The sequence below is a fragment of the Nothoprocta perdicaria genome, unplaced genomic scaffold (genome assembly GCF_003342845.1).
Source record: "Nothoprocta perdicaria isolate Ctin4 unplaced genomic scaffold, notPer1 scaffold_145, whole genome shotgun sequence".
Lineage (NCBI taxonomy): Eukaryota > Metazoa > Chordata > Aves > Tinamiformes > Tinamidae > Nothoprocta > Nothoprocta perdicaria.
The window spans coordinates 932,781-958,464 of NW_020454594.1; the positions used below are offsets into that span (position 1 = coordinate 932,781).

Here is a 25,684-nt window from a genome sequence, read left to right on the forward strand (position 1 = left end):
AGAAATATAGTTACACTGTGGCAATTAACATTTAGACAATAGCAAAAAAAAAGTAAATTGAAAACTAATTTCCAAACCTCTTTCTGAAATATGCAGGATCCTAACTTGGGATCTTTCCAGACGAGAGGCAAGAAGAAGGCAGAAAAAGGGCAGAATGGGCCCTTAATACAACAAGTATCTTTTTAAAATAAAAAAAAAAATAGTCCTGAGACACTACTAACAATGCTTTTGGTATGTTTACATTTATTCAGCTAAGTATTAAAGAAGTAACAAAGCATGACCATCCCTCCGTGTTCCCATGATTCTTGGGAATATGAGTGAAACCAAATAACAGAAGTTACCTGGCTCAAGAGCCCTGAAGACTGACACCACCACCTCCCCCCCGCCCCAAAAAGGTGTTCCTTCTTGGCACAGAGATGAATTGAGTGCCTAGAAAGTTATTTTAAGCAGGCATAATTTGAGCAAAATACACAGCACTAGAATTTGAAAAAGGGTTAATCTTTGGTACAGGTGTACTTGGTCTCATGTTCCAACTGATAGTGAGATTTGGTCTTATAATCAAGGTAAGTTAGTGGCAAACTCATCTCAGAAGATAGTATCTCTTGTCCTGCTAGCAGTTACCAGACAGAAGAACTTGTGTCATCACAAAGAGCAGACTACAGAAACACAGGATTTTTATCGGTTTCATTTTATTCTCCCAATTATGACACAGCCTTGCTGGTTGGTTGGTCAAAAGGTGATTTCTCTGCCCACATATACACCCGAAATAAGTGCTGATGTTAGCTGGAAGCCATCCCTTCCCCGGCTCAGCTCTGCTAAGCAACGTAGACTTTTTATGGCATTATCAATACATACAGATATATTGAAAGGCTTGCAGATTTAGTTGCATTGTGAAGGCTTGGGTTTTAATGTGCCCAAACTTGGCAAAAGGAGTGCCTTGAAATTTGTCTGTGAGATCACGTATGAGCACACCATGCTCTACCTGTAACTTATTTAGAGAAGATCRTATGTGAGTGTCACACAAAACTGTTATGTACCATGGTAAGGAAGACGATTTCCAAGCGGACAAAGCTGGTGGCTCCAGCATGGATTCTCAAGTTGTGAGCCAATCAGGACAAATATAGCTTATATGCATTTATTTACATCAGTCCCATTGAATTAAGCTTTGGTGCATTAAAATTGCAAGCTAATACGCCGGGGTTTTTTAAGAGACAGCTTTCTCTGTTGTGCTTAATATGAGCTTTTTATGGCAATAATTTCCTGCCAACTATTTGTGCTTTGGCTTTAATTCTTACATGCTGAAACCTCAAAGGAAGCTTTTGGCAAGGCTAAAGCACCATCTAACACTTATGCTACCAGATGTTTCAGGAAGGATGTTACTTCCTTTATCAAATGTCTCRTCTTGGTTTATTTCCCTTTTCCAACACTAACCTAGAGATAAAAATCTACTTGGAAATCTATTGCTGCCTACAGCAATATATAGAGAATGATGCCTAGTTTAGCTATTTAACACACTAGACATCAAGTAGTAAAACCTCTACGAAGTAAAGTTTAAAAAACTATTAAGAATACAACAACTTAGAGAAAGGAGCATAATTTAAAATTAGTCTGCACTGCTTTTTCTACCTAAGGTTCCATAAAATTTAATTGAAATTAGTAAGCTCTCATATGCCACCTTTTCAAGAGGAGGAAAAAATCCATGTAGATTGGCTATTAACAGAAATGGAACTTGGAATGGCTCCTTAAGATCACTTACAAACAAAATGATTTGTGTACCACTGCTCAATTCTGTATGCTGTTAATACATAAATTATGCTTAACTACTTGCAAAAGTATGACAGTACCTATATTTATAGGCTCAACACCTCAYTGGACAAAACATTCGCTTGTCGAGACAAAACTTTTTTCTTTTTTTCTCCAGAGAACAGTTATACTTTCAACATGTTGATGTTTAATATAYAGATCAGCAGTTTGAGATAGATCAGCAGTTTGAGAACGGAAGAACATCTCATTATCCCGCTCGCACATTAACACCTACTTGAGGGAATTTTCAGAAGGCATCTAGAGCAGTAACCTCGATAGGCTACTAAGACAGGGCTGCAGTTGTCATAATCACTTTCCCTTCTGCATTCTCCATCCCTCAGGCTCCTGAACATGCTGAAGTGGCATTATTTCTGCAGCAACTCACACTTCCACAAGAAAGGCAAAGTGTAATATTACATTCAAAGAACGTAATAGTTTTGTGGGATTTTTGTTTGTTTTTCTCCCAGTCAGATCAGATAGCAACATTAAGGCCATTAGCTGAAATAAAGAGCAAGCCAATCAACCTCCAGTTCCTCTCACTTCAACTGTGAAAATAGAGGCCACATTAGTCCCCCTGCCCCAAATTTGGCGATGTGGCCATGCAGAACAGCAATAAGCCCCAGGCTACACACGGTGGTGAAAAATAAATAAAGTGGCCAGGATTAGATAGAGGGGTAATATTTTAGTCATCACAGCAGTAATCACACCGTAACATTTAACCTTCTACTATCACAATCCTCTGTATAGAGTGCCTTCCTTGCCTTCAGCAGCACAGAAAAAAAAAAAAAAGATTAAAGTTCAAACCTACAGATTACATAAAACACACTTCATTTCTATCTGTATTCTGTACAATAACCACAATATTCTGTACCATATTGCACTTCAGAATTGTTGGCTAATAGTTTTTATTATCATATTGAAGGTGTCTGATAAACAATAGTATTATAATCTTTTAGTGGGACATTTTTTTTTTTTACCAATCCTATTAACTATATCCCTTTCTGGGTGAGAGAAAGGATGACAGGGAGAAACTGCTTATTAAAGTACTTGCCTTAAGTTAAGATCTACTCTGTGCTGCACACACATTCAGTAAACCTTGAATTCCCTAGGATATGCTTTGCTTAAAACAAAGCGGTAGAAACTACACAGATCATTTAGCAAACAGCTTTTTTAGAAGTTTTTAGCTTCTCACGTTGAGTTAATAGAGTATCTCTCTACAGTTCAGGAACACGTGGAACAACATTAGAAATCTGACAAGCCATAGTCTTGTCACACATTTTATACTCAACCTGCAAATTAAAAAACAGTCTTAAGTACCAAAGAGACCAGTTTGCATCTCCTAGGATGAAACTGCAATTTGACTATCAAGAACTCAGAYGAAGCAGGTGCTCCAAAAGCTACTGGAACTGCAAGTAGAGTAAATCAAACTAGCAACGTGAGCAGCGTTTTTTTGGGGACCCAATACACACACCTGTATAAAGCTCAAATTTTAAAGATTCAACTTTTAATTAACATGTTAAAACAAGTTCAAGGCCAATGCAGATCTGATGGAGGTCTAAAGGATTTAGGTCTGATGCAGACCTAAAAAGCTAACCTCCATCACAACATTCCACACAGMACTTCATACAGTGTTTCAGACTACGAAGCAAGAGAACTGCATGAACCCTAAAAGATCAGGCAAGAAGCCCACCAGGTACAGGGCACTATCAGAAGCAAGGGGCAGTGGCGGGCACACAGGGAGAGGATTATTCTTAAAACAACCATTATCACAGTTACTTCCAGAATGCACTCAGTGTCCAGTCACTTGCAGCTCACCAATCTCGTCAACAAGAGGTTGCATCTTTGCACAAATTAAAATTGAAAAGACTTATTTCCATGATTCCACTCAGTGCCTGAAACTTCAGCAGCTACTAACTACATCTTACAGTAAGGGGTTCTACAGTTCTATTTCCTCCAGTTTGGAGCTCACTACTTCACAGCTACCACATGGGTTCAGAATCTTCTGCTACAGTTGTCCCCCTTTTAAAATGTCATTTCATACTTTCCTTCCTTTTCCAAGAAGGCTGGGGGAGGGGCACAAAAAAAGTTCCACCAATATAGGCTTACAACGGACTTAGAATTCTAGGAATTATTCCTTCTTCTCTGGTAGGGGAGAGCCTGTGTGTCACTGTTTTTAACTGCTGCTCTCTAAAACTGTTTAAGCAGAACTTCAAAAAAATCCCTAAAAATCTCAATCCTTAGAAACAATTCAGCTCAGAGTTCTGCTGTGGTAAATTAGGATTCCCAAATGTAACACATCCACCTAATAAACTGAATGTCACTGAATATCAATTAACAACAGTAAAGGTGAAGTTTATCTGAAAAGCCGCAGAGGTAGCTTTGTATGACAAAACTCATGTTGCTATTTATCATTTACTCTGTTCTACCTAACTATAAATAATTTAGAAAAAGTTCCAGCCAAATCTCCATGGGTTTTATTCTGAAGAGTTATCAATTTATCCAGATAGGATCTTTCCTTCAAGAAGTTCAGCATGAATAAACAACTTGACAATGATTACAATCACAAAGGCCTCTTGAAACTCTTCTTGAAAATTAAAACAGGACTATTTGAAATACAGGCTTCTCCAAATCAGAGCCACTTGAATCGCTAAGCAAGGCAAGRCATGATTTCCCCTTAGCAAGATGCATATTGTCTTACATCTCTCAATCTACAGGTCTAACAGAATAGCCCCTACAATTCTATCAGTCTGCASTTCGCCAGTTATCTTCAGTCACCCTTTTGAATGTTATTATCAACAAAACAGGCTGCCTTCTTCCTATGTATTACCCTCCAACAGCACAAGTAACAACTGTTCCCAAACCAATGGGTTTATTAGTTACAGAGCTTTAGTGACAGTAATGTCTTTAAAGGAACTGATTTGTGACTTCAGACCGCCACAACCCCCCAGATAAAACGGCTACCTCAGCTCTGTTACTCATCCACCTTGTGATACCGCAAGCACTAAACTCGATGATTAGGAGGGTACGGTGCTGTGTTAACTGAAGTATCTCCTAGAAACACAGGTAGACGTAGCTTATCTGAGAAAGAATCTCCCAAGAGCACTATGTTAGCCAGGGAACAAAAAAAGACAGTATACAGAAAACARGTCAATCTTGAGAAGAGATGGACACATTGCATAATTTAAGATTTCTTTACAAAAGAAAAAGTGAAAAAACACCTAGCTAAACTAAGAAGCAACAAGTTATGGCTATAAAATGATATCCTGGCAGGTTTGGGGAGATTTAGTTAAGTCAAGAGAGCAGATGACTAAGCTCTTCTTTCAAATCTGCAAGAACAATGACTTCTATCTGAAATGGTACTGTGACTTACCTCTCTTATGACAGGAAACATTAACAGACTATCCTTAAGGGAAATATTTGCAACTGGGGAAACAAACCTCTTCTTACATMAAAATAATATATGGAATTCACCAAGGCATCAAATCATTAGTTATTTAAACGCACGATACCATCCACAGCTGTATTATCCATTATTGCCATACGAAATAAACACTTTACACCACATGGCAGAGGACAGACACCACCAGTCATTTGAAAACAGTTACCCATTTCAAAAAGAAAAGTCTAAACAACTAATCCAGCATCACCCCACTCCCTCCTCTGAGCAACCTGTATGAACTAGTATCATAGACTAAAATCAACTCCATCTAGATGAACTATTAAATTTGATTTGATTTCTTAATCCTATATTTTAAGGTAAAATGTAGTTAGCAATCCGGGTTCTCAAATGGAAAAGCTGCATAAGCAAATATAATCGAAGGCACGCTTAGAACTTGCACAGATAGGCAAAATAAAAGATCTCTCTAAACTTTAGTAGAGTCAGATCACCAAATGCAAGTTGCCAAACTCTAGTATTAACAAGAAACATTTGAGTTGCTGTATTTTTTTAAATCCAGGCCATCCCATTTCCTTTCCTCTCCTCTCCCTCCCCTTTCCCCTAAAAAAAAGTCACAGAAGCTCAATTACAGCTGAAACCTACTTATAGAAGCATGTGGGTTGGGAGGGGAAGGTTTCCTGTATTAAACCTCTTTTGATGCCTTTCTCCCTTCCTGCGAAAGGAAGGGCCAGGAAGTTTCCCAACACTTTCTCCCTGCCTTTTACGGGACCGCCAAAGTGCAGGGGAAGGGAGCCTGAAATTGCTCAGCCTCTCCCTCTTAAGCAATGCCACCCCTCTAGGCAAGGGAACAGCTTCCAGAACAAGAATGCTTAGGCTAATAAAACAGAAGAGAGAAAGCAAAGCTGAGAAGACCTAGCTTCCAGACACAGAGGTTGARACAGCCTTTAGGAAGAGCTCTAGCAGCACCACAGCCATACACAGAAACAATTATTACCTATATGTTAGAGCTTAACCTATGCTGCAGTGGCTCTACTTATGTAATCACACCACAGCTAGTTTTAAGCTGGCTTGCCCTGTATTGTCAAGCACACAAACTAATGCTGAGGACTCTTCACTCAGCTCCTTGTGATTTCACGGCTCCCACAGTTCTGAACTCCATGAGCTCCGAGCAAGCTGGGTTCACTATTATTCAGGAATCTTGAGCAGACTCGCAATAACCTCTCCCATATGTGTATACATCCACATACACACAATGAGTGACTCCTGAGTAATTCTCAATTYCTTTGAGCCTTTGAGTTTCGTATTTCATAACCACTAATTCTCTGCAAAGTGCTTATAAAAATTCTTAGATTTAATATGCTAACACAGGCACCTCACATCTGTTCCAAGTGATTAAGTCATTACATGCTTGTAAAGTCCTATTATACAGCCTCCCACATTCACAATATTTTGCTGATTTACAAAATGCTCGTCGCATCTCCAGTCGTTTCAAGTACTCTGACAGCACTAAAATGGGAAAAAGCTGCTTTGGCCACAGAACAGCCCTCAGCACTACATGCTGTGCTAGTTACTAGAATCCAAAGGCTGGATTTGGACTACATAGACACTACTACTGCAGTTATACACAGCTATCAAAAGAGTCAAAGCTAGTAAGCTGCAAGAAACTAAATTTCAATAAGTATATGAAGTGGCATATGAACAAGTGAAACTTCAATGCTTCAGGCACAGGAGTTACACATCACTTAACTCTTCAGGAGGCTTTAGAAAGCAAGCACATTTCCACGAGAGCTTCACTGAAGTTATATAACTTCTTAGTTGAGGAGAATGAAGTTAATAGTGGCTTCACAGCACAATACAACAGAGAATAGGTTGTGTACAAAATGATCTTGTATAGAAGCTCTTACCTTATCATTTTAAAGGTGATTGGTATTGTAAACTTACTTGCTACTAGTAAGAATAATCACTTAACTGTTCTAAAATTAGTTATGTATTTTTAGCAGAGAGAAAGACGAGTACTAGAATGCCTTACTAAGACGCATGCCATAGGCATGCAGTAAGCAACAAATCACCATTAACCTGCATACTGCCCACAGACAGTGGCACAAGGGCCCTCCAGGGCACCCGACTCGAACCAGCCCCACACCAASCAGGGCAGCTCACTGCTTCCCAAAGTTATAATGCTCATCTCCCCTCCACAGAGTCACTGAAASTAACCCAGTACGTTCTCACATAACCAAAACAAGCAGTTTAGGCCAGTATTTGACCACTGTGCTGCACAGATGTCCTCTGCCCCTGGAAAGGTAAGTTGGGATAAAACCCTCAAGCTTGTTGAGGCTGGGGCTCCATTTAGTACCAACCTGGGACAACCAGGAACTTTTTCTTCTTTCTCTTTTTAAATTAAGAAAAAAAAAATGCAGCATTAATAGAATGTAATCACTCTATTTTTTAGAAAGTCATAGCTAAAGCAAGTTTCTTTTAAACTACCTCACAAACAGTATGTGCTCTCGCACCCTAAGGCCTACGAGGCGAGGACCCCACGGGGGTGCTCTGGGGGCTCCGCAACGCCAGAGCGGAGGAAACTTTTCCAAAAGGGCCGAGGGAGGCGGGATAAGTCAAACGGCCGGAGCCCCCTGGGACGCGGAACCCTGCGGAGGGCGGCGGCGCCGAGCGGCTCCCGCGGCTGGGACACGCGCGCCGGGATCGGGCCCGCCGGGATCGGGCCCGCCGGGATGCGCTCCAGCCGCGCCGAGGCGCCGGGATCCCCCCTCGGCCAAGGGGAGCGGCGGCTCCTCGTCCCTCCCTCCCTGCTCCCTCCCTCCCTCCCGCGCTCGCGCAGCCGGCGGGGCCTGCGCGCCGCGCCGCGCACAAAGGCGGCCCCGGGGGCAGCGGCGGCGGCTCCCGCGCGCCGGCCAGGGGCCGGGCGGCCCCGCGAGGAGCGCGGAGGGCAGCGGGCGGCGGCGTCTCACCAGGATGCGCTTGAAGAGGTTGCTCTCCTTGGGCGGCAGCGGCACGGACGGCATGGCGGGAKGCGCCGGGGAGGGAGCGGGGGAAGGAGGGAGGAAGGGCCGGGCAGGAGCGCGGGCTCCGCGGGACGGCGGCTCCTCAGCTCATGGGCGCGCGCCGCCCTCGCCGCCGGCCCCGCCGCCGCTGCGCGGCCCCACTGACGCTGCAAAATGGCGGCCGGGGCGCCGCGGCGCACGCGCGCTGCGCCCGCGCGCTCCCCCCGCCCGCGCCCGCGCGGCCTGCGCCGCGTGCCCCGATCGTCCCCGGTTTCACCTCAAAATCTTCCCTCCCCCCCACCCCGGGGGCGGCTGTGCTGGCTCCTCGGGAGGGTCTGTGCGTCCCCCCTCGGCCTGGGGAAGTTTCAGGTCTTCCGAAAATCCGATTTGCTTCGTGTTTATTCCCCCGGCATCGCTCTCAAATGAATCTGTGTCAGAATAAAAGTAAATAAAATAAAATAAAATAAAATAAAATAAAATAAAATAAAATAAAATAAATAAAATAAAAATCCCCCAACAAAGCCACTTGGCCTCGGGGCACTTACTAAGCAGGAAAACTGATTACATTAATCAAAGCTACAACCAGTTGAAAAGACTGGCTTACAGGGGAAGCTTTGGGCAGCCTCAGAAGCTCAGTGTATGTAATTGCCCTTTTTTAAATATTAATGGTGTTTTTGTATCTTTAAAAGAATATTAGTCCTGTAGGAATAGCTCTCCGCTTACGGTCTTACGCGCTGAGCTTGATTGGCATCTGCAGGGTTGCAACTGCTGGAAAATCATGTGTAACAAGGAAAAGAAAACCAAAAAAAACCCCTATTTTATTCAGTTGCACATGGAGCAGGTTCTACCCCTGAATGGGGCAGAACCCCTGCATGGAGCCAGGCCGGGGCCCCAGGCTGTACAAGGTCTCCCAAGCCTGGACTACACGTGCTCGAGTCCTGGGCCTTCCTAGCAGGGGAACATTAGGGCTTGTGTGGGCTTGGGGGCCACAGAGATGCAYCCCCAAGGCAGCCGGGCATGTGGTGGGGCCCTGGTGTGAAGCTGTAGGCTGCTCTTAACAGCTGAATGTTTCCTGCTGGCCCAAACGCTGCTTGAAAACAGACTGATTACCAGTAAGGCAGGGGTTCGGTTTGGCTTAGACGTGTGGCTGTGTTAAAGGCCTGTGTTAAAAGCGGTAAGAAAATGAAGGAGGCAATAAATGAGTCATCTGTAGACTGGCTCGAATAAGTGAGAAAGAAACCGGAGCTTTTGCAGGGGCAGAGAGCTGGTTGAGATTTGGGGATGCAGCCAAGAGAGCTTACCCTGGTCGTCTAATGCCGTGGTGGTGGCCACAGCAAAGCTCTTCCTAGAGGCTGCTAATAAGCAGGACAGTGGTCAAGGCACCGATGATTCTGTCACCAGTGTTTCCTTCAGACAGAAACAGCTCAGAGGTCTGAAAGCTGACAAATTTGGTCTAAATAGGAATGCAATATCAAAGTGATGGTAACAAGCTCGTGATTTTGTCGCTTTGCCCCAAGGCTTATTAACACCAAGGTTTCCAGAAAAGCTGTGGCACGATGTTTGCAAATTGCTGAGGCCACTTAGTGCCCCCCAGGCAAAAGCAGCCTTGGTTCAGAAACAGAGCGGCCTTCACGCCAAGTGCATGGAGCCCGTTCTGTTTCATTAGCCTTTTCTTTACCTCCAGCATCTAAAGTGGCTCGGAATTGCCATATTTGGGTTTTAAAAATACAGGCCTGTTCCTGGTATTCGTCTCAGCCCCCAAACCCCTCAAATCCTGCTGTACTGCTGCTATTGCTCTTCTGCTCCCTACAGCCCATGTGGCTGCTCTGGTCAGAGAGCACTCAGCCCCCCAYATCTCTTGGTCCTCACCATCTCCATAGGCGGCTGCGAGGGCCATGGTTGATTATTTAATAATCTATGGTCTAACATGCCAAAGCAAACTGAAAAGAAGGGGCTGGGGGAAAGCACAAACAGTAGTGGAATTTGCCATCCTTTGTACTCAAATCCCATATTCCATCTTGAAAGCACATAGGTGATAGAGGGAAGAATACGCTCTTGTATGCTTCTAGTATGAGATAGCGGGCACGTGTCCTGTAGCTAATGGTGTTTCTGGCAGCCGTACTGATGATACTGAGTCCAGCCACGTGGACACTGCCAGGTCTGYTGGCTCATGGGCAGCACAGAGAATTTGTGACAGCCTTGGGCTTTCAGATTTGAGTTAAAGGACTCGCCAACCAAGCATAATAAAAAATGAATCATTTTCACTTTTAATCAGAGGCTTTAATGTAATAACCTTTACTGGCTGCAGTTGAAGCAGATGTYGTTTGCCTTGGCCTGCTCTCTATGTCTTACATCCAATTGGTGTGCTTATGATTTTCGTGTTGTTACTAGTGCCTTGATTGTCCTTCCACAGTTTTTCTTTCTAGGACTTTTAATTATTAGATTGTATATTTGTTCAGAATCCTAGTGAAAGGATAATTTTAGTATTTAACTACACTGAGGAGTAAGTCACGTTTGAAGGAGAGTGGTTCTCGGTGAGGACAGAGCCTGAAGTGCTCAGGTCCTGGGGAAGCGCTTATGAGATCTCCAGGTGCTATTTGCTGTGGYTCTAAATTGGAGATTGAGTTTGCTGATGGGAGAATTTACTGAAATAAAACCAACTCCAGAAGAAAGAATGACTGTTCAGTACAAGTTATGAACCTAAAGGAAACATAAAACAGTTTATACAGCAGAAGTTTTTATCTTGGAAGAGTTTTGAAAAAGTACATTTTCCTCCCAATAACATACAGAGCAAAAAGTAAATTGCCCTGTTAGGTAATTGTAGGTGTAAAAATTAATGTTACTTTAAGTTTTTCAAAATGTGAGTAAATGTGGTTTAAAATTTTCTGTTAAAATATGCGTATGCATAGTATTGTAAAATATACTTTTATTAGAAAGCTGTGACCAATTAGCTTAAAAATAATGTGGATGGTCGTGTTTGTTTACGTTGTATAACCAACGTGCCTCTCTTGCAGCAGCACAGCAGTAATCCTTTCAAAAGAGGATGGAACGTAGTGAGTTTCCAGGTTGGCGCCTGGAAGCGGGAGTAAGAGACCCCATTGCTCTTTACTCTTGGCATTCCATACAAAGTGTTGGCAATAAATAAATAAATAAATAAATAAATAAATAAATAAATAAATAAATAAATAAAAGCACTTTACCTTTGCTGCAGTGAGGGCGTAGGGGAGAGTTAAGATTTAGACTAGAACGTCATATTCAAGACTTTGATCTCTAGTCAAGATTTAGACTAGAACAACAGAGACAAATGCATGTGTTTTTATACGTGTGTGGTTATATACGTGTGTGGTTATATACGTGTGTGTGTGTATACATGCATACATGCACAGCTATATGCAGGGGCACATAAACGTGTGTGTGCACGGGCACATACGCGTGCGTTCGTCTGCATGTTTTGGAGCCGGAGCCACCGGACGGGCCGGGCATGCCGGGAGCGCGGCTCCGCTCTGCACTTCCTGCCCGCCGGGAGAGCGGCCTGGCATGCTGCACCCACTGGGATCACGGCCCCACGTCGGGATCACGGCCCCACGTCGGGCACCAGGGCAGGACGGGGTCGCGGCTCTCCCTGCTTCCCGCTCGCCTCCAGCTTCAGGGGATCCCCACAGACAGCCCCGGCGCGGAGGGCGGCGGAGGCAGGTGGGCGGCGAGCGCGTTTGGCAACGCGGATTGCGCTTCCCGTGCACTCCTGCATTCCGACCTTCCCCTGGGATTTCTCTGATTTTATTTTATTTTTATTTTATTTTATTTTATTTTATTTTATTTTATTTTATTTTATTTTATTTTATTTTATTTTATTTTATTTTATTTTATTTTATTTTATTTTATCTAACTTTATTTTAATTTGCTTTATTTTTCTTCATTTTAATTTAATCTGGTTTATTTTATTCTGTTTTATTTTGGGATTTTTTTTTTGGCTTGGACTTTAATAGCATCTTTGATCATTAGATTGGTCATTGATAAGTGCTGCCTAGAAATTAACTTACTACTAAATCCATTAGCAATATAGAAGTTAGCTAATAAATTCACAAGAGTATTGCTTTTCTTTTTTTTTTAATTTGCTTGCCAGTTTCAGGTTTGACATGCAGTTAAGTTGCCCACGTAGTAAGTAATTATGTCACTTAAAAAAAATCATTAAGAACAGATTTGAAAAACATGTGTAGATGGTCCACTGCTCATAGGTTCATAGCTCCCTGAGAGTTTTATGTGTCCATATTTCTGCACAAATATTCTGGTACAAAATCTCCTTTTAAGGAGGAGCTACCTTTTTAAAATTCAACCAAGCAAAGCTGTGCTGAAGTTTGGGATGTTCCTGAAGGTCTCTGAGTCACAGAGGTTCTTTGGGTCTTYGAGCATTAAAAACAAAAGTTACATTTTTGAGAGCTCAGGCAAAGCTCTACTGCAAGTTAGCTATTAGTTAACTACATTTTTTTTTAATAAACAGTAGTTTTTCTAATGATGCTTGACACTTGACCAGAAGATGATGGGCCACACTGGTATGAAATCCCTAGGAGCAGCTCCACTGAAATCAGCAGATTTGGGCTTTTTTTAAATGAAGTCTCCATGTGGTCCCATRGACCCCAAGTCCAGGATTGTAGAGGACGAACCGATTTGAGCATTTTGCTGCGTTCCTCATGGGGGAAGCCTGATCCCTTGCACTGCAGTTGCTTTTAGTCACTAGATGGTCCATGGCTTTCTGTAAATCAAAGTAATCCTGAAGTTGTCGCTGTAGATCTGATAGCATTTACCAGCTAACTAAGCAAAATAAAGGCCCGTCCTTCCTTCTCTCCCTCCCTCGCTTTCTCTGTGGGCAGTAGAACTAATTTGTGGGCAAGCAATTAGAATTGCTTCGTTTTCTGCTCTAYACTGCTGTTTTTTCCATGTCAGGCAAATGGGTGGTGAGAATAAATGGATGAGGGTAACTGGCAAGGTGAGTAGTTAAAATGTCATAGTAATGTGTCAGTAAAAGGCGTAAAGATGTATGGGAAGTCTTGTCACTAATGAGCAAAAAGTCATGAATAGAAATATGTGCTTAAGGAGGCTCTGCTGGAAAAGTTCAATGTTTTAAAAACTTTTTTTTGTTTGTTTRKTTTTTAGACACCAGTAGACAGATGGGGTTATGGTACCGGCAGGGATGTTAAGGAGTGCTTATTCCTTTTTCATTAAACCTTTTCTATGTTAATAGTTCTCGAATGAGAATGGCTGACATAGTTACAGCAAGCAAGCTTAGACCTCTTGATAGATCCTTGGGCATCAATATCAGTTTTTACAGTCTAACAGAACTGCAAGTATAGCTCGTGATGTTGATGATGTGCAATGTTGTCATGTACAATGAAGAAAAAAAGACCTGTCCTAGGGCAGTAGTAATAAGGAGAGGCTGTGTCCTGTAAAGCTGTAGGTTAACTTTGTCAGAAGGGATTGTATTTTGGAGGAGCTGCTTCTTACTCACTTTTCTTAATGAAAATATTTATGTCTTGTAYTTGCACCTAAAGGAGTACAGAGGGAACGTAAAACACTGATCCCTTGTCTTACACAGTGCAACTGCACAAGTTGCACATGCACAGTGCAACTGCACAGTGCAACATGCCCAAGTTAAACCCTGTTACAGCCATGGGTAGAATTTTACACAAAAAATCTGCACATTTCATGTGTTCTATATATAAAATTCTGCATCTCGAGTGTGCTTTTGTCTTCTCTCAGCCACACTGTGCTTTAGCCAGTAGTGCRTGAAATACTTGGCTTTTTCCAGTACAATGTATGGCAAAATAAAGCTGCTGTCTGTAAAGAGCTTCTGCAGCATAAAAAGATTGTTTGACCATGCAAGGGAGGAGATTTTTTCCAATCCCCAGTCAGTACAACTGTGCTGACAATGCTCGCCAGCTTAAATCAGGGCTAAAGTAGRAATAGTTTTGTCTGTGGCAGTGGGGCTGTGTGTTGAGCATGATGCAGCTTTTGGAAGTAGAATGCACCGTTTCCACAGATAATTAAAAATACTCCATGTTCTGTCTACTTCTAATTGCAGGTGGTGAAAAAATAAGGAACAAAATGAAATCCCTCCACAGGGCCTGGCTTTTCAGGAGCTGGTTCACCCAGTGCTGCTGTCATGGTGAGCTTCGCAGCTGTCCTCTTCCTTCTGCCACGAAGAAGATGGGCTGTGTGATGGGAATGCACAACTGGGGGCCAAAATCCTTGTTGGACACAGCTAGGCTCACTCWGACATTTAGCAGTCGGCTTAGGAAAAAACATCAGGATTCTCATGGATTGTGGAAGCATGAGRCTATGCAGAAGTATCTGGAGACTCTAAGCAAGGAATACCAGCGGGTTTGTCATCTCTTAAATGCTGGCTCAATAAGTGACTTTGAGGAAAGATCCCTGAAGAGAAGGCATGCTGATCTGTCCCCAGTTGCAGCTGTATTTCAAGAAATCAAAGAGGCAGAAAGAGAGGTTCAAGAGTTAGAAGCCATGTGCAAAGGTAAGGATAAAATGCTGTCTTTGCTTGTGATAAGCTTTACTGTGTGGCCTTTAAGAAAGGTTTTTAAATAAGTGCTAAGCTGGCCATGGAACAATCTCTGGTCATAGCTGTTCCTGGGAGAACAGGCAGACAAAGTCTTCTTGATCCACCCATTTCTTTTCATTTTCACCTTGCTTCACTTCATGTTGAGGTCTTAATAAGCCACCCTGGGAGAACAGGGACCGTCTGGGCTCTCATAACTCTGTGTCTAGCAGAAATAGTTTGCAAATATTTCTGTTTTAAGTTTTGGGATTTTTTTTTGATGGAACCAACAATAGCATGAACTGAAGGAAGACATTTCAGTGACATTTGACATGTGCAGACTTCATCTGTCTCATTTGAAATAGGATCCTGTCTACCCAGTTCATTGATATTTATCAAGCAAATTAAGTGGACTTTCAACACTAGTTCCTGATTTCTCAGCTTCTAATGTAGATGGCAGAAATTTATACTCATTTGGAGCTATTTGAGAAGTCCAATGTGGAATAAAAATTGATGGCTCTATAAGATGCATGCCTGGTGTTTCTCAATACAGCGTTACATTACAGAAGAGGTTGGAGTTAAAATAAAAAATATGTTGTCCATTTTTGGTATTGCTCAGAAATAAGAGAGTRAATAGAGAGTAAAGTAACTTACAGAGTAAGCAGAGCTGCAGTGTTTTACCAGAATTGTTCAGTTACAAGTGCAAGGCAATGCAGGGAGTAGGAGAGAGAAAATTCTGCCTTTCTCATACACAAATAGATGCTAAATTAATAGAGGGAGGTGGTGGCCTCAAGAGAAAGGGCTTACATTAAAGAGGTGAAGCAAGGGATAATTGGAAAATTGGATAGCCAATATCTATAAATAAAAGTAGATGGAAGATCATGGTCTTCATGCATCTCAGAGAAGAGATTAATGAAACAGTAAAAGCCATATTGAAATAAAACTCATAAAAGTGCATCTCCTTTTGAAAGCTGGAAAATATTTATATTCTTAATTTTTGAAATTAAAGGGTACATTCATGCTTTTGGAATAACCAGGGGTGTAAAAAGATCTTATTTTTCCACTGGAGAAAGAGGAAAAGGAGTGAAGATGAGGAGGGCCGGAAACTGAAAGGTGAAAAAGAAATGTTCTTGAAGGATTAGAAAGTTTAAACAAACAAACAAAAAAAAGAGTGGGAAAATACACTTCCATTTAAGAAGGCTATTTTTGGGATCCAAAAGGTAATGAAGAATTTTGGCCTGTTCCATAAATTATGATATGGAGGGATTAAGTGAGCTAGCATTGAGAAAAAGAAAATAAATGGAAGAAAAATTACAGCCAAAAAGTTAATTAAATAGTTACACTACTTTGTATCACGTGGCCGAGTTAAGACCCAGATGTCCCATTTGTTTATCCGTTCCTTGCTCCTGTGGAGAGCCCTTTCCGAGCCTCTCCTCCTTAGCCGAGCTCCTYGTGGTCGCTGTTGGATTCGGTTCTGGCGCTCCCCGTGGAGCCACCTCCCCACGTTTGCCACKGGAGATGTGACAGATCAAGTGGGGGGGTCACAGGGAGGGTTAAGTGAATGTTTGGAAAGATGGGGCCCACAGGGAGATGGGACTGGGACGTGGATCCCCAGGGCTGGACATTCCCTCCCCGTCCCTTCTCCCATCTCTGCTCACGTGTTTACTTGGTTGCTCTGTGGTCACAGAGGCGCCAGGCCGAGGGAGGGGAAGGGAGCTGCCTTCATCCGAGGGAAGGGATGGAGGGAAGGGATGTCTCCCACATCCCGCTGCCTCCAGCCCGCACCTCCCACATCCCCTTGATCTCCTGAATAGCCAGCGGCTGAGCCGACTGACACTCTCATCTCGTTCCTGTCCACCTCAATGCCATGCTACAAGTTGTTCAGTACATGAGTCTTTCTGGGCACATCCAGAGACCTTTGTTTATTAACAATAACCCTTATTTATTGCCTGAGAGGCTGAAACAATGGCAGCCGAGTCGGTGGTTCTTCCCAGGCAGCCTTTTGAGGCATTTTATCCAACCCCTTTGTGGATTTAAGCCTGGACTGCCATTATAGGTCACATAGTGGTCAGCATGTTGTAAGTGACAGCGAGTAACTGTTGGGTGGCTCTGGGTTCTGCTTGTGCAGACCCGGAGCCTGCAGCTAGGGATGCAAAGGTAAGATATTTCATACCTCACTTCTATCTGCTTCCACCTCCACCCTGAAAATGGGATCGTTTAGAAATACACATCCTGGCTGGGGCTGCCCTTGTTTCCTATTTCATGCTTGGAAGACGGAGCTGCCTGCACTGCCAGTTTTTGTGTGCTGCAATGCATGTCTCTTGACAGCCGTGCTGGAGTTTGCTCTAAGCCAAGTGAGATTGGGCTAAYGTCTGTTCCTGTTGTTGGAATTTAGACCTAGAGAGCAGAGATGAGAAACAACTTTTAGAGCTCGCCTTAGAAGAGAAGGAGACCCTTGATAAAAAAATCAACACCTTGTGCAAAAAGGTGAGCCTGAGGTGAAATTATACAGCTTTGTAAGTAAAAACTTCAGAAAAATGTTCCTTTCTGATCTTAACAACCTATGACATGTGCATTTAATGAATCAGCAGTCCAGCTTCTTCAATTCTTCCTGAAAAGATGTGGCAACATAAATTATTAGCACATTACTTACTGACAGTTGCCTCTCGGAAGCCCATTGTCTGAGTCATTTTTGTTTGCTTGCTTGTCTGTCTCCAGATGCTGGGGAGAATAAAAATGAAAAGCTGAACTGTGAGTCTGTGCTATTGAGACCTAGTGTGGCATCCTAGGAACTGTTCCTGGCAGCAGAGTGAACACTCTTGGAAAGGTTCCTGACTGAAACTTTCAATCCTTCATTTTCTTCTCAGCTGACAACTCCCAACGAGTGAGGAAATTAATTGTAATCAGAGAAGCTGAAAAGATTGAGTGGAGAGCTCTGTGTTTGGGCTCATTTCTACATTCAGATTAAAATAACAAGAAATAGAACCTTCTGAAAAGTAAAGTCAGTTTTGTGTTTAAAAATAAAAAGAAAAAAAGGATATTTTATAGCTAATTACTTCATAGTTAGTTGAGGCTGGAATGGGGGACCCAACACACAGTTTTGTGGAATCAAATTTCCAACTGCTTCCCGGCAATTGCACCAACATACCCCATTTCCACACTGTCTGCATCGAGCTGCAATAGCCATTAGATGTTTTTTACTGCCAGTTACTAGTTACCAATACAAGTTTGTGGTTGTGTGTGCTCAAGCTATGGTATTTGCAAAGAGTGGCTACTATAAATTTGGATAGAAGGAGATAGAGAGTCRTGAAGGAGATAGTGACATTATTTTATTTTTTTCTTTTTCTCCTTTTCAGCTTTTCCAGAGTCTCGTGCCCAAACAAAAGTATGATGGAAGCCATGTCATATTGGAAGTGACAGCTGGCAGAACAACTGGAGGTCAGGAAGTCCCCACAGTAAAGATTACCTCAGATTGTCATCTGAATTTTTCAGGCTCTTAGGGGTTATGCTTAGTGTATTTTTACACTTTAAGGATATAAATTAGCACTGCCTAAAGAAGAGTATCTAATGAGTTTAGAAAGTACTATGAGTACTAAAGAGTATCTAAAGAATGGTATCTTGTGACTGGTCTAATGACTGTGGTTAGAGCTGCAGCTCAAGCTAAAACGTGGTGGCTGCCATTTTATGATCTGCTATTTATGTTGCAGTGCCTTTATATTTTTAGGTGACATCTGCCAACAGTTCACTAAAGAAATGTTTGAGATGTACCAGAACTATGCAGACTATAAATCTTGGACCTTTGATATTCTGAACTACACGCCAGCTGAGATAGGTGCGTTAATTCTTCGGACGTTCCTCCAAAGCAACTAAATTCAAAGCTGTGTTTTTGTGCTATATTTATGCCCATTATTTGTCTCTATAGGTGGGTTGCATCATGCAGCTGCTCAGATTTCAGGAGATGACGTCTACAGGCATCTGAAATATGAGGGAGGGACCCATCGAGTCCAGCGGATCCCTGAGACAGGCCTGTCCTCAAGAATGCAGCGTATTCACACRGGGACAATGTCAGTTATTGTCCTCCCTCAGCCAGAGGAGGTAAACAGTCCATCAGGGCACCAGGGAGGTGTTTGATCATCCATTTTGGCATTGGGGTGGGTGTTATTTAAAACCCTGTTACTGTTTTGGGATTTTATTGGTACCCAAGTGCTTTGTGCGAGTCTGAGCAAGTAAATCACAAGCTCAGGCCATAGCCCTTGGCTCTCTACAGAGCTAAATGGTTCCTCACTTGTTCAAGTGGATCGTCAGAAGCAACTTTGCCGAGATTTGCTGCAACCTAAAGTGGAGAGTAAATCAGTGATCATTTTGTTAAGCATTCCAGCCCTGACACTTACAAAAATGGCTTGCTAGGAGTAGTCCAGCTTTAAACTACGTAATGTATTAAGACAGGGAATATATCCAAAGAAATAGTTGATGTTGTATAGTAATGGTCCTTTGGGATTTTTTTTTTCCTTTTCTTTCATTTGAAATTATTGGTGCCTTCTGCTAAATCAAGGACAGTGCTTTATATTTGAATGAGCCTGTTGGCAGGTCTTTCTGAGATCTCCCAGATATTCAGCCAGAATTTAAACACCCAAATAACCCTAGCCAGATCCGATAGGCCTTCCCAGAAAGCTCTTCTGCTTCCTTACTTTCCTTTCCTTGCAACRTTGTTCAGATCTGAATGTTCCTTTCCCATCCACCATGCTCAAACTGTGGTCTGGGTCACCATGGTCTCCTGTTTCCAGTGCTGCAATCCTTTCTTGGATCTGGATACACCCAGTTTTGCCCTGTTAGATGTTTTTAAGCACTGCTATAAAAATCGTTCAGGTTCGACTTGTTGAACAACATCCTGGCAGTACTTTTTAGTAGTAGTGTCTGGTGATTTGCTTATTTTTCACTTTCCTTGCCAAAGCTGGTTTTACAAAACTTCTTTTTTTTTCATACCTTCCACTTGTTTTGTGATGTGTAGTACAGCTCCATAAAAAAAGTGAAATACTTAAAGTATTACTTGAAGTATTAATGATTAGATAGAGATGTTTGCTACTCATGGAATCATAGACTATTGCATTTAAGTATGATAATTTATCCAAGTATAATAATTAAAGTATAATAATTACAGTTGCAGAGGAGTAATTCGGGGAGAGAAGTGAGAGTGTAATTGAAAAGCTATTCCAGAACATATTAGGGTGAGCAGGTACTAACGATTCGCTTTGATTCTAGGTGGATATTAAAGTGGAGCCCAAAGATTTGCGCATAGATACGTTCAGGGCCAAGGGAGCAGGAGGGCAGCACGTTAACAAAACCGATAGCGCCGTGCGAATTGTTCACCTTCCCACAGGTAAGTTCAGCATTATTCTGTATTTTGGRTCACTTTCAAAAGTTGTATCCCGAAATGAAAACTTAGGGCCCTGCAAGTTGCCTCTTACAGGGATTTTGGGGGGACTAGGCTCGATGCTGGAGCCCCTTCTCCTTCTGCCCATGTTGCAAGGCAGTGAGTGAGGAGTCTGTGCCAGCAACATGCTGGCCAATATGCTGCTCTCAGGCCAGTTTTGTCTTCAGAGCATCAGTTTAATAAACATGAGGAATGAAAGACACAAAGGAGGGTGACAGGGGCAGGATGGAAGGTGCCAGGACGTCCTGCTGAGCCCTCTGTACCTCTATCAATAACAGTGGCAAGTGGGGGTGCACGTTGCCTGCCTGGAAGCTGGGAATCGCAGGAATGAGAAGAGAGGAGACAGGGAGATTTGCATGTGGTAGTAGTAGATAAAGCTGCTAAAATCTTATGTTGAGYGGGAAAGTGAAGGTATGCTAATAGCAATCCAGCAATCCAGCTTGCTCTGGCTTTCACAATTTGTTTTTAGGTTAAATTCACTGGGCTACTATTTGCTGGATGCAGAATCTTCCCAAACACAAGAGATGCCGGTGCTGATGTGAAAACTCCTGTTTGCTATATGACTTATTTCAGAATTAAAATGTGGAATAAAGAGAAATATTAATTATCTCCATATTGCCTTTTATATTGCTTTATTTCACCGTGAGTTTGTCCTGCACTGCTTTGGCATCCTTCTCTGTTAAAAAATARTTTTCCAGTCTCTAGGAGCTTGTCTAGATTAAGATGCTTAAAACCTGTGTTACATTCTTTTWACTGTGCTTCTGTGCACCACGCAAATGACATGTTTAAGATGAAATACCTATTTGGAGTAAAACCCTGTTTTCTGGGAGTAATGTCAGAAAGTTCTGTTTTTCATGAAGCTGTGAAGTCTCCCTGGCTTTTCTCTAGCACTGAATCCAGAAACCCTGGTGGAGCTGGGAAGAGTTAAAAAATGTATTAATATTTTTTTTTGCCATTGAGTTCAGCTGACAGGCCTACAAGCSAACACTTTAGAAAGTTTCATTTGCCTAATGTGTTAGAATTAATTCTTGATTGTTTCTATGTTTTATATTGGATGTTTGGTCCGTGCTGTCTTAAACTCCCCCACGAAGGACTAGCAGTTGAGTGCCAGCAGGAGCGGTCACAGCAAATGAACAAGGAAATAGCTCTGCGCACCCTGAGAGCTAAGCTGTACCAGCAGATSATTGAGAAACAAGTAAGCCAAGAGCAGAGTGCCAGAAAACTGCAGGTGAGAGCATGGGATTAATGACATATAGGGGGTGCTCTGTTGTAGTYCTGTTGCTGACCATTTTGGGTGACAGTGACAGGGAGTGTGTGTGTTGCACCAGGTGTGCTTAAGATGCAAGTCTGTTCCAAAAGAGCCCATTTGCTTTTTACTTACCCCAGTTGGCCCTAGTGTCTGCCTCTCAGGTGAGGAAAAAAGAGTTGTTAATGATACCAGAGAGGTTGTGGAGTCTCCTTCTTTGGAGATCTTCAAAACCCGCTTGGACGCAGCCCTGTGCCACGTGCTCTAGGTGACCCTGCATGAGCAGGGGGGTTGGACTAGGTGACCTCTGAGGTCCCTTCCAACCTTAAGCATTCTATGATTCTATGATTCTATGATTCTATGATTCTATGATTCTATGATACTATCATTAAAAAGCTAATGCTTAACTCCATGGACTAACAGCAGGGTCCTGGGCAATGTCCTCTATGTGAGTTTGGACTAGGTGACTTCTGTAGACTCCTGACGTCAACCGTTCTGTGCTGTAATGAATGTCTCTATTAGGGTCACGTTTATACAACCAAAGCAGAAAGAAGTAAGGAGGATTTTTTTCCCAATGTAAATTAGGATGAGGCATCCTCAGATCTGTATTTTAATCTAAAATTATTTTTGATAACTGAAAAATAAGAGTCTATAAATAACCTTTCCACTTCACCATTACATATTTAATATTTTCTATTGTTTAAGTAACCTTTTAAGGAAAAAACAACCTTCATAAAAGTTACCAGAAACTACACCTTAAACCCTATTTTTCTCTGAAAATGTACTATCATTCTTCTCCTGTCATTTGAACATTTTACAGTTTGCAGTGTAAATTTCTATAGTGATCAACAGAAAACAGAAATAAAAATACATTAAAATAGTAGAAGTTGTCTGGCTCAGCTTTTTAATCACTAATTTCAGATTGCTTTTAAGTGTTTTGTTCTGACAGACTAATTCAGTCGTTGTAATCTGTGAGCCATTTATCTTTTGTTGATTTTACTTTGCTAATCTTCAAGACTGCATAAAGGATTTAGGTGTATGTTTATAATAATACTAAAAAAAACAAGGGAAAATAGATTGTTTTTCAATATGTTCCAAAACACATTAAATAAATTCCATGATTTGAAAGATAAACGTGGGTGCAAATGAAAAGGCTATTGAATCCGACACTCATTTCCCCAAGAGTTTTCAGCATCTAGGTCTTTATTTTAATAAAACAATCCACCGGGCAACAGAGTTGTATTTGTAACAATGTTTTAAAACTTTTATATTTGATTGCACTCCTGCACTTGACCACTAGAGGACTACTGTTCATATTCTTAATTTGCTCCTCTTTTAGTATTAATTTCTGTCAGCCAAATATTAGTGTAACTGCTTTGCCACCCTGCTGTGTAGCACCGTTTCAGTGTCCTACCTTTGTCATTACTTATGCCTGCTCTTATTATCCTTTGTAGACATTGAAACTCCTCCAAAAAGAAAAGAAAAATCTTACATGTTTGAACTAAAGACCCATTTAGATATAAGTATCTCTTGCCTTACATAACTGTTGGTATTCAAGTTGATATTTGTTTCATTTTGTTGATATTGATATTGGTATTGCTGATATTTTTCTATGGTAATTCTTTTCCAGCCACAGAGCTAGAAAAAAGAAAGGTCACCAGAGGATGTTTAAGCTGGATCTGCAATACAGAATGGCAAAAAATGCAGTTTAGCAAGAGCACAGTTATCAAAACAAAATCCGAGTCAGTGACCACTAGGTTTGTAGGTAGAACAGGCTGATCCATTAGTGTCTTTTCAAGATGTGCTGCTTTGGAAGAGGTTCTTGTATTAAAAAAGCATAACCACAACATAATAGATGTTTTGGTTGCTGCTTTACAGTTGGGAACAAGAGCACAATCAGAGAGAATTCGTACTTATAACTTCACTCAGGACAGAGTCACAGACCACCGGATCGCATATGATGCACGCAATATCAAGGTAATGGTTGTTCTTAAGAGTTTTAAAAAATAGAAACATATGTACAAATATCTGAAAGGGGAATGTARGGAAGGGGCCAASCTCTTCTCAGTGGTGGCCAGTGACAGGACAAGGGGCAATGGGTGCAAGTTGCAACACAGGCAGTTCCATCTGCATGTGAGGAAGAACTTCTTGCCTATGAGRGTGCCAGAGCCCTGGCACAGGCTGCCCAGGRAGGYTGTGGAGYCTCCTTCTCTGGAGATCTYCCAAACCCGCCTGGATGCCGCCCCRTGCTTTAATTTTAAGATTACCTCATGCTCTGCATAAAATTCTACATATATTTTGCATCTTGCTCATTCTTGTTCATATATTTTCTACAAGAAATAAGTGTCTAATAGTATGTTTTTGTTTGTTAAATTTATGGACAATATTTTAAAATTTAGGACAAAATTTAGGATGGCCTATTTTTTTGCTTATATTTACTAGCTTTTCTAGATTTACTGTAACCTYACACTACCTTCAGAGAACCCAGAGCATGCTGGCTGTGGAGTGGTTCATCTTTGCTGAAGCAGGATATAGATATACTAATATMATAATGGAAGACAGTGGGGAAAAGGTCTTGGATTTCATAAAAATCTCCTTTTGTTAGTCCATCTTTTTGCTTATTTAGAGTTGAAAATAATGGCGTTTCGAATTATTACATAAAACTTTGGAATAAAAAACAATATTGGAAATGGGGCAACATTACTGGAGCGAGGTCTTCACTCCCTGTTTCTTCCTTCTGAGTGAAAATTCATGGGAATGCACAGGTTTGCATCCATGGGCTTTGCAGAGGCAGCCAGCAAAGCAGAGCGGCTCTGCACCACGGCGGGTTGCTTTCGTGCAGGGGAGTGAGTTAAGATAAGACTGCAGGCAAAGGGTGTTCCAGGAACTCCTCTTGTGAGCAGTCAGCATTTCGAAATTATGTTGTTGTACACTCAGAAATGCTTTAATCTGTTGTTGTTTTCCCATAGGAGATTCTAAGTGGGAAAGAAGCACTGGATAAGCTAATCAACAGACTGCTGGAGTTTGCAGAGGTGGAGGCTCTCACTGAATATCTCGAAAACCTGCAGTCTTTGGAAAAAGGAGGCTCCTGAAGATCTTATGTACAGTTAAAACAGATTTTTTTTTCCCTTTAATAGCAAAATAAAAAGGATGCATTTGTTAGATAATAGCTTGGTTCAAATCTGTGCCTCTGCCTTTCAATACGTGTGATAACAACCTTTTATATTTTAGCATGAAATGGGTTGGATGGGTTTAGCMTCAATGGGTTGATGTGATTATGGCTTCCCTGGCAGAGGAGAACAGGCAGGGAATACTGTGMGCACCAGGGCTCTCTCTGCCCTGGCCGTGTGGCTTTAGTAATCCAGCCCCTCTGGACTGTATTGCAGCTGCACAGGTAGGATGATGGAGCAGAAGAAATGCCAGGGAGTGCATGTGGTGCCATAAGCTACATGGATGCTGGAGGTGGGAGAGGTTCCTCTTCAGGTGACAAAGCACCAACCTTCCCTCACACACTCTGGTAATGCTCCGCAGAAGAGTCCATAAGAATCCTTCAATGATAGTCTTTCAGCCTCCTTGCAGCCATAATTAGGTCAGTTTAGGCTGGGTCTTCTTTAATATAGTGTTAAAAAAAAAAAGACAACCCTTATCTAGCTTCAAATTAAGTTGACAAAATTCTGGAAAGTGTTTAGCATTGGTAAGAGCGAGAGAGAAAATGAGCTCGTAGTGGAGATGTACCCTAGCAAATAAGATAGGTCTGGAATCCAACTAATTTCCCACCAGGTGATTTTGTGAATGAGTGCTGTTACTGCTAGATATCCTGAGATCCCTTCTCTTTATTAGGACTTGCATCCATGTTTTCGTCTTGATCCTCTTCATTTCATCAGCACGTGTTGTGCAACGTGCTCACACAGCCACAGGGGTGTCACTAGTCACATGCAAGGATTCGGGAATACTCACATGTTTAACATTACACAAAAGTGTTGCACAAAAGAATTACACAAATTCAGCATTGCTGAATTAGCTAACCTGTCAGATGAGCTTATTTTTTCTCCTTTTATCCTGCTGTTTCTGAGCTGTGCTGTGAAACTGCTCCTTTTTCCAAAACATCTTTTAAAAGTGAGGGCTCAATTAATTGTTGTATTCACATATTTTTATAATTGTGACGATACAAGATTGAAAAAAAAAGGCCATATAGATTGCCAAAGAAGATATTTCATTACTATATTTATCTTAATTAAGCCTAGTTTTGTTAATGTATTTA

At 41.9% G+C, this 25,684-nt stretch overlaps 2 protein-coding genes across 3 annotated transcripts in view; one reads left to right on the plus strand and one right to left on the minus strand.

Annotated features, from left to right (window-relative positions):
* The window catches only part of NAA16 (N(alpha)-acetyltransferase 16, NatA auxiliary subunit), a 65,732-nt gene extending 57,512 nt beyond the window's left edge, over positions 1 to 8,220 (minus strand). The window contains exon 1 of one of the 2 annotated variants that reach the window (XM_026034498.1): positions 8,167 to 8,220. In XM_026034498.1, the coding sequence (XP_025890283.1) occupies positions 8,167 to 8,220 (54 nt within the window). Of the gene's footprint in view, positions 1 to 5,173; positions 5,223 to 8,166 lie in introns of those variants that run through there. The other variant, XM_026034499.1, reaches the window with a different exon arrangement.
* MTRF1 (mitochondrial translation release factor 1) lies at positions 8,168 to 24,578 on the plus strand. Its single transcript, XM_026034500.1, has 10 exons — positions 8,168 to 8,184; positions 14,276 to 14,725; positions 17,142 to 17,233; positions 18,103 to 18,184; positions 18,471 to 18,578; positions 18,669 to 18,841; positions 20,006 to 20,123; positions 21,269 to 21,405; positions 23,302 to 23,400; positions 24,393 to 24,578. The coding sequence occupies exons 2-10, from the start codon at positions 14,299 to 14,301 to the stop codon at positions 24,513 to 24,515; spliced, it is 1,359 nt and encodes a 452-aa protein (XP_025890285.1). The 5' UTR covers positions 8,168 to 8,184; positions 14,276 to 14,298; the 3' UTR covers positions 24,516 to 24,578.
* Positions 24,579 to 25,684: the final 1,106 nt, after the last annotated feature.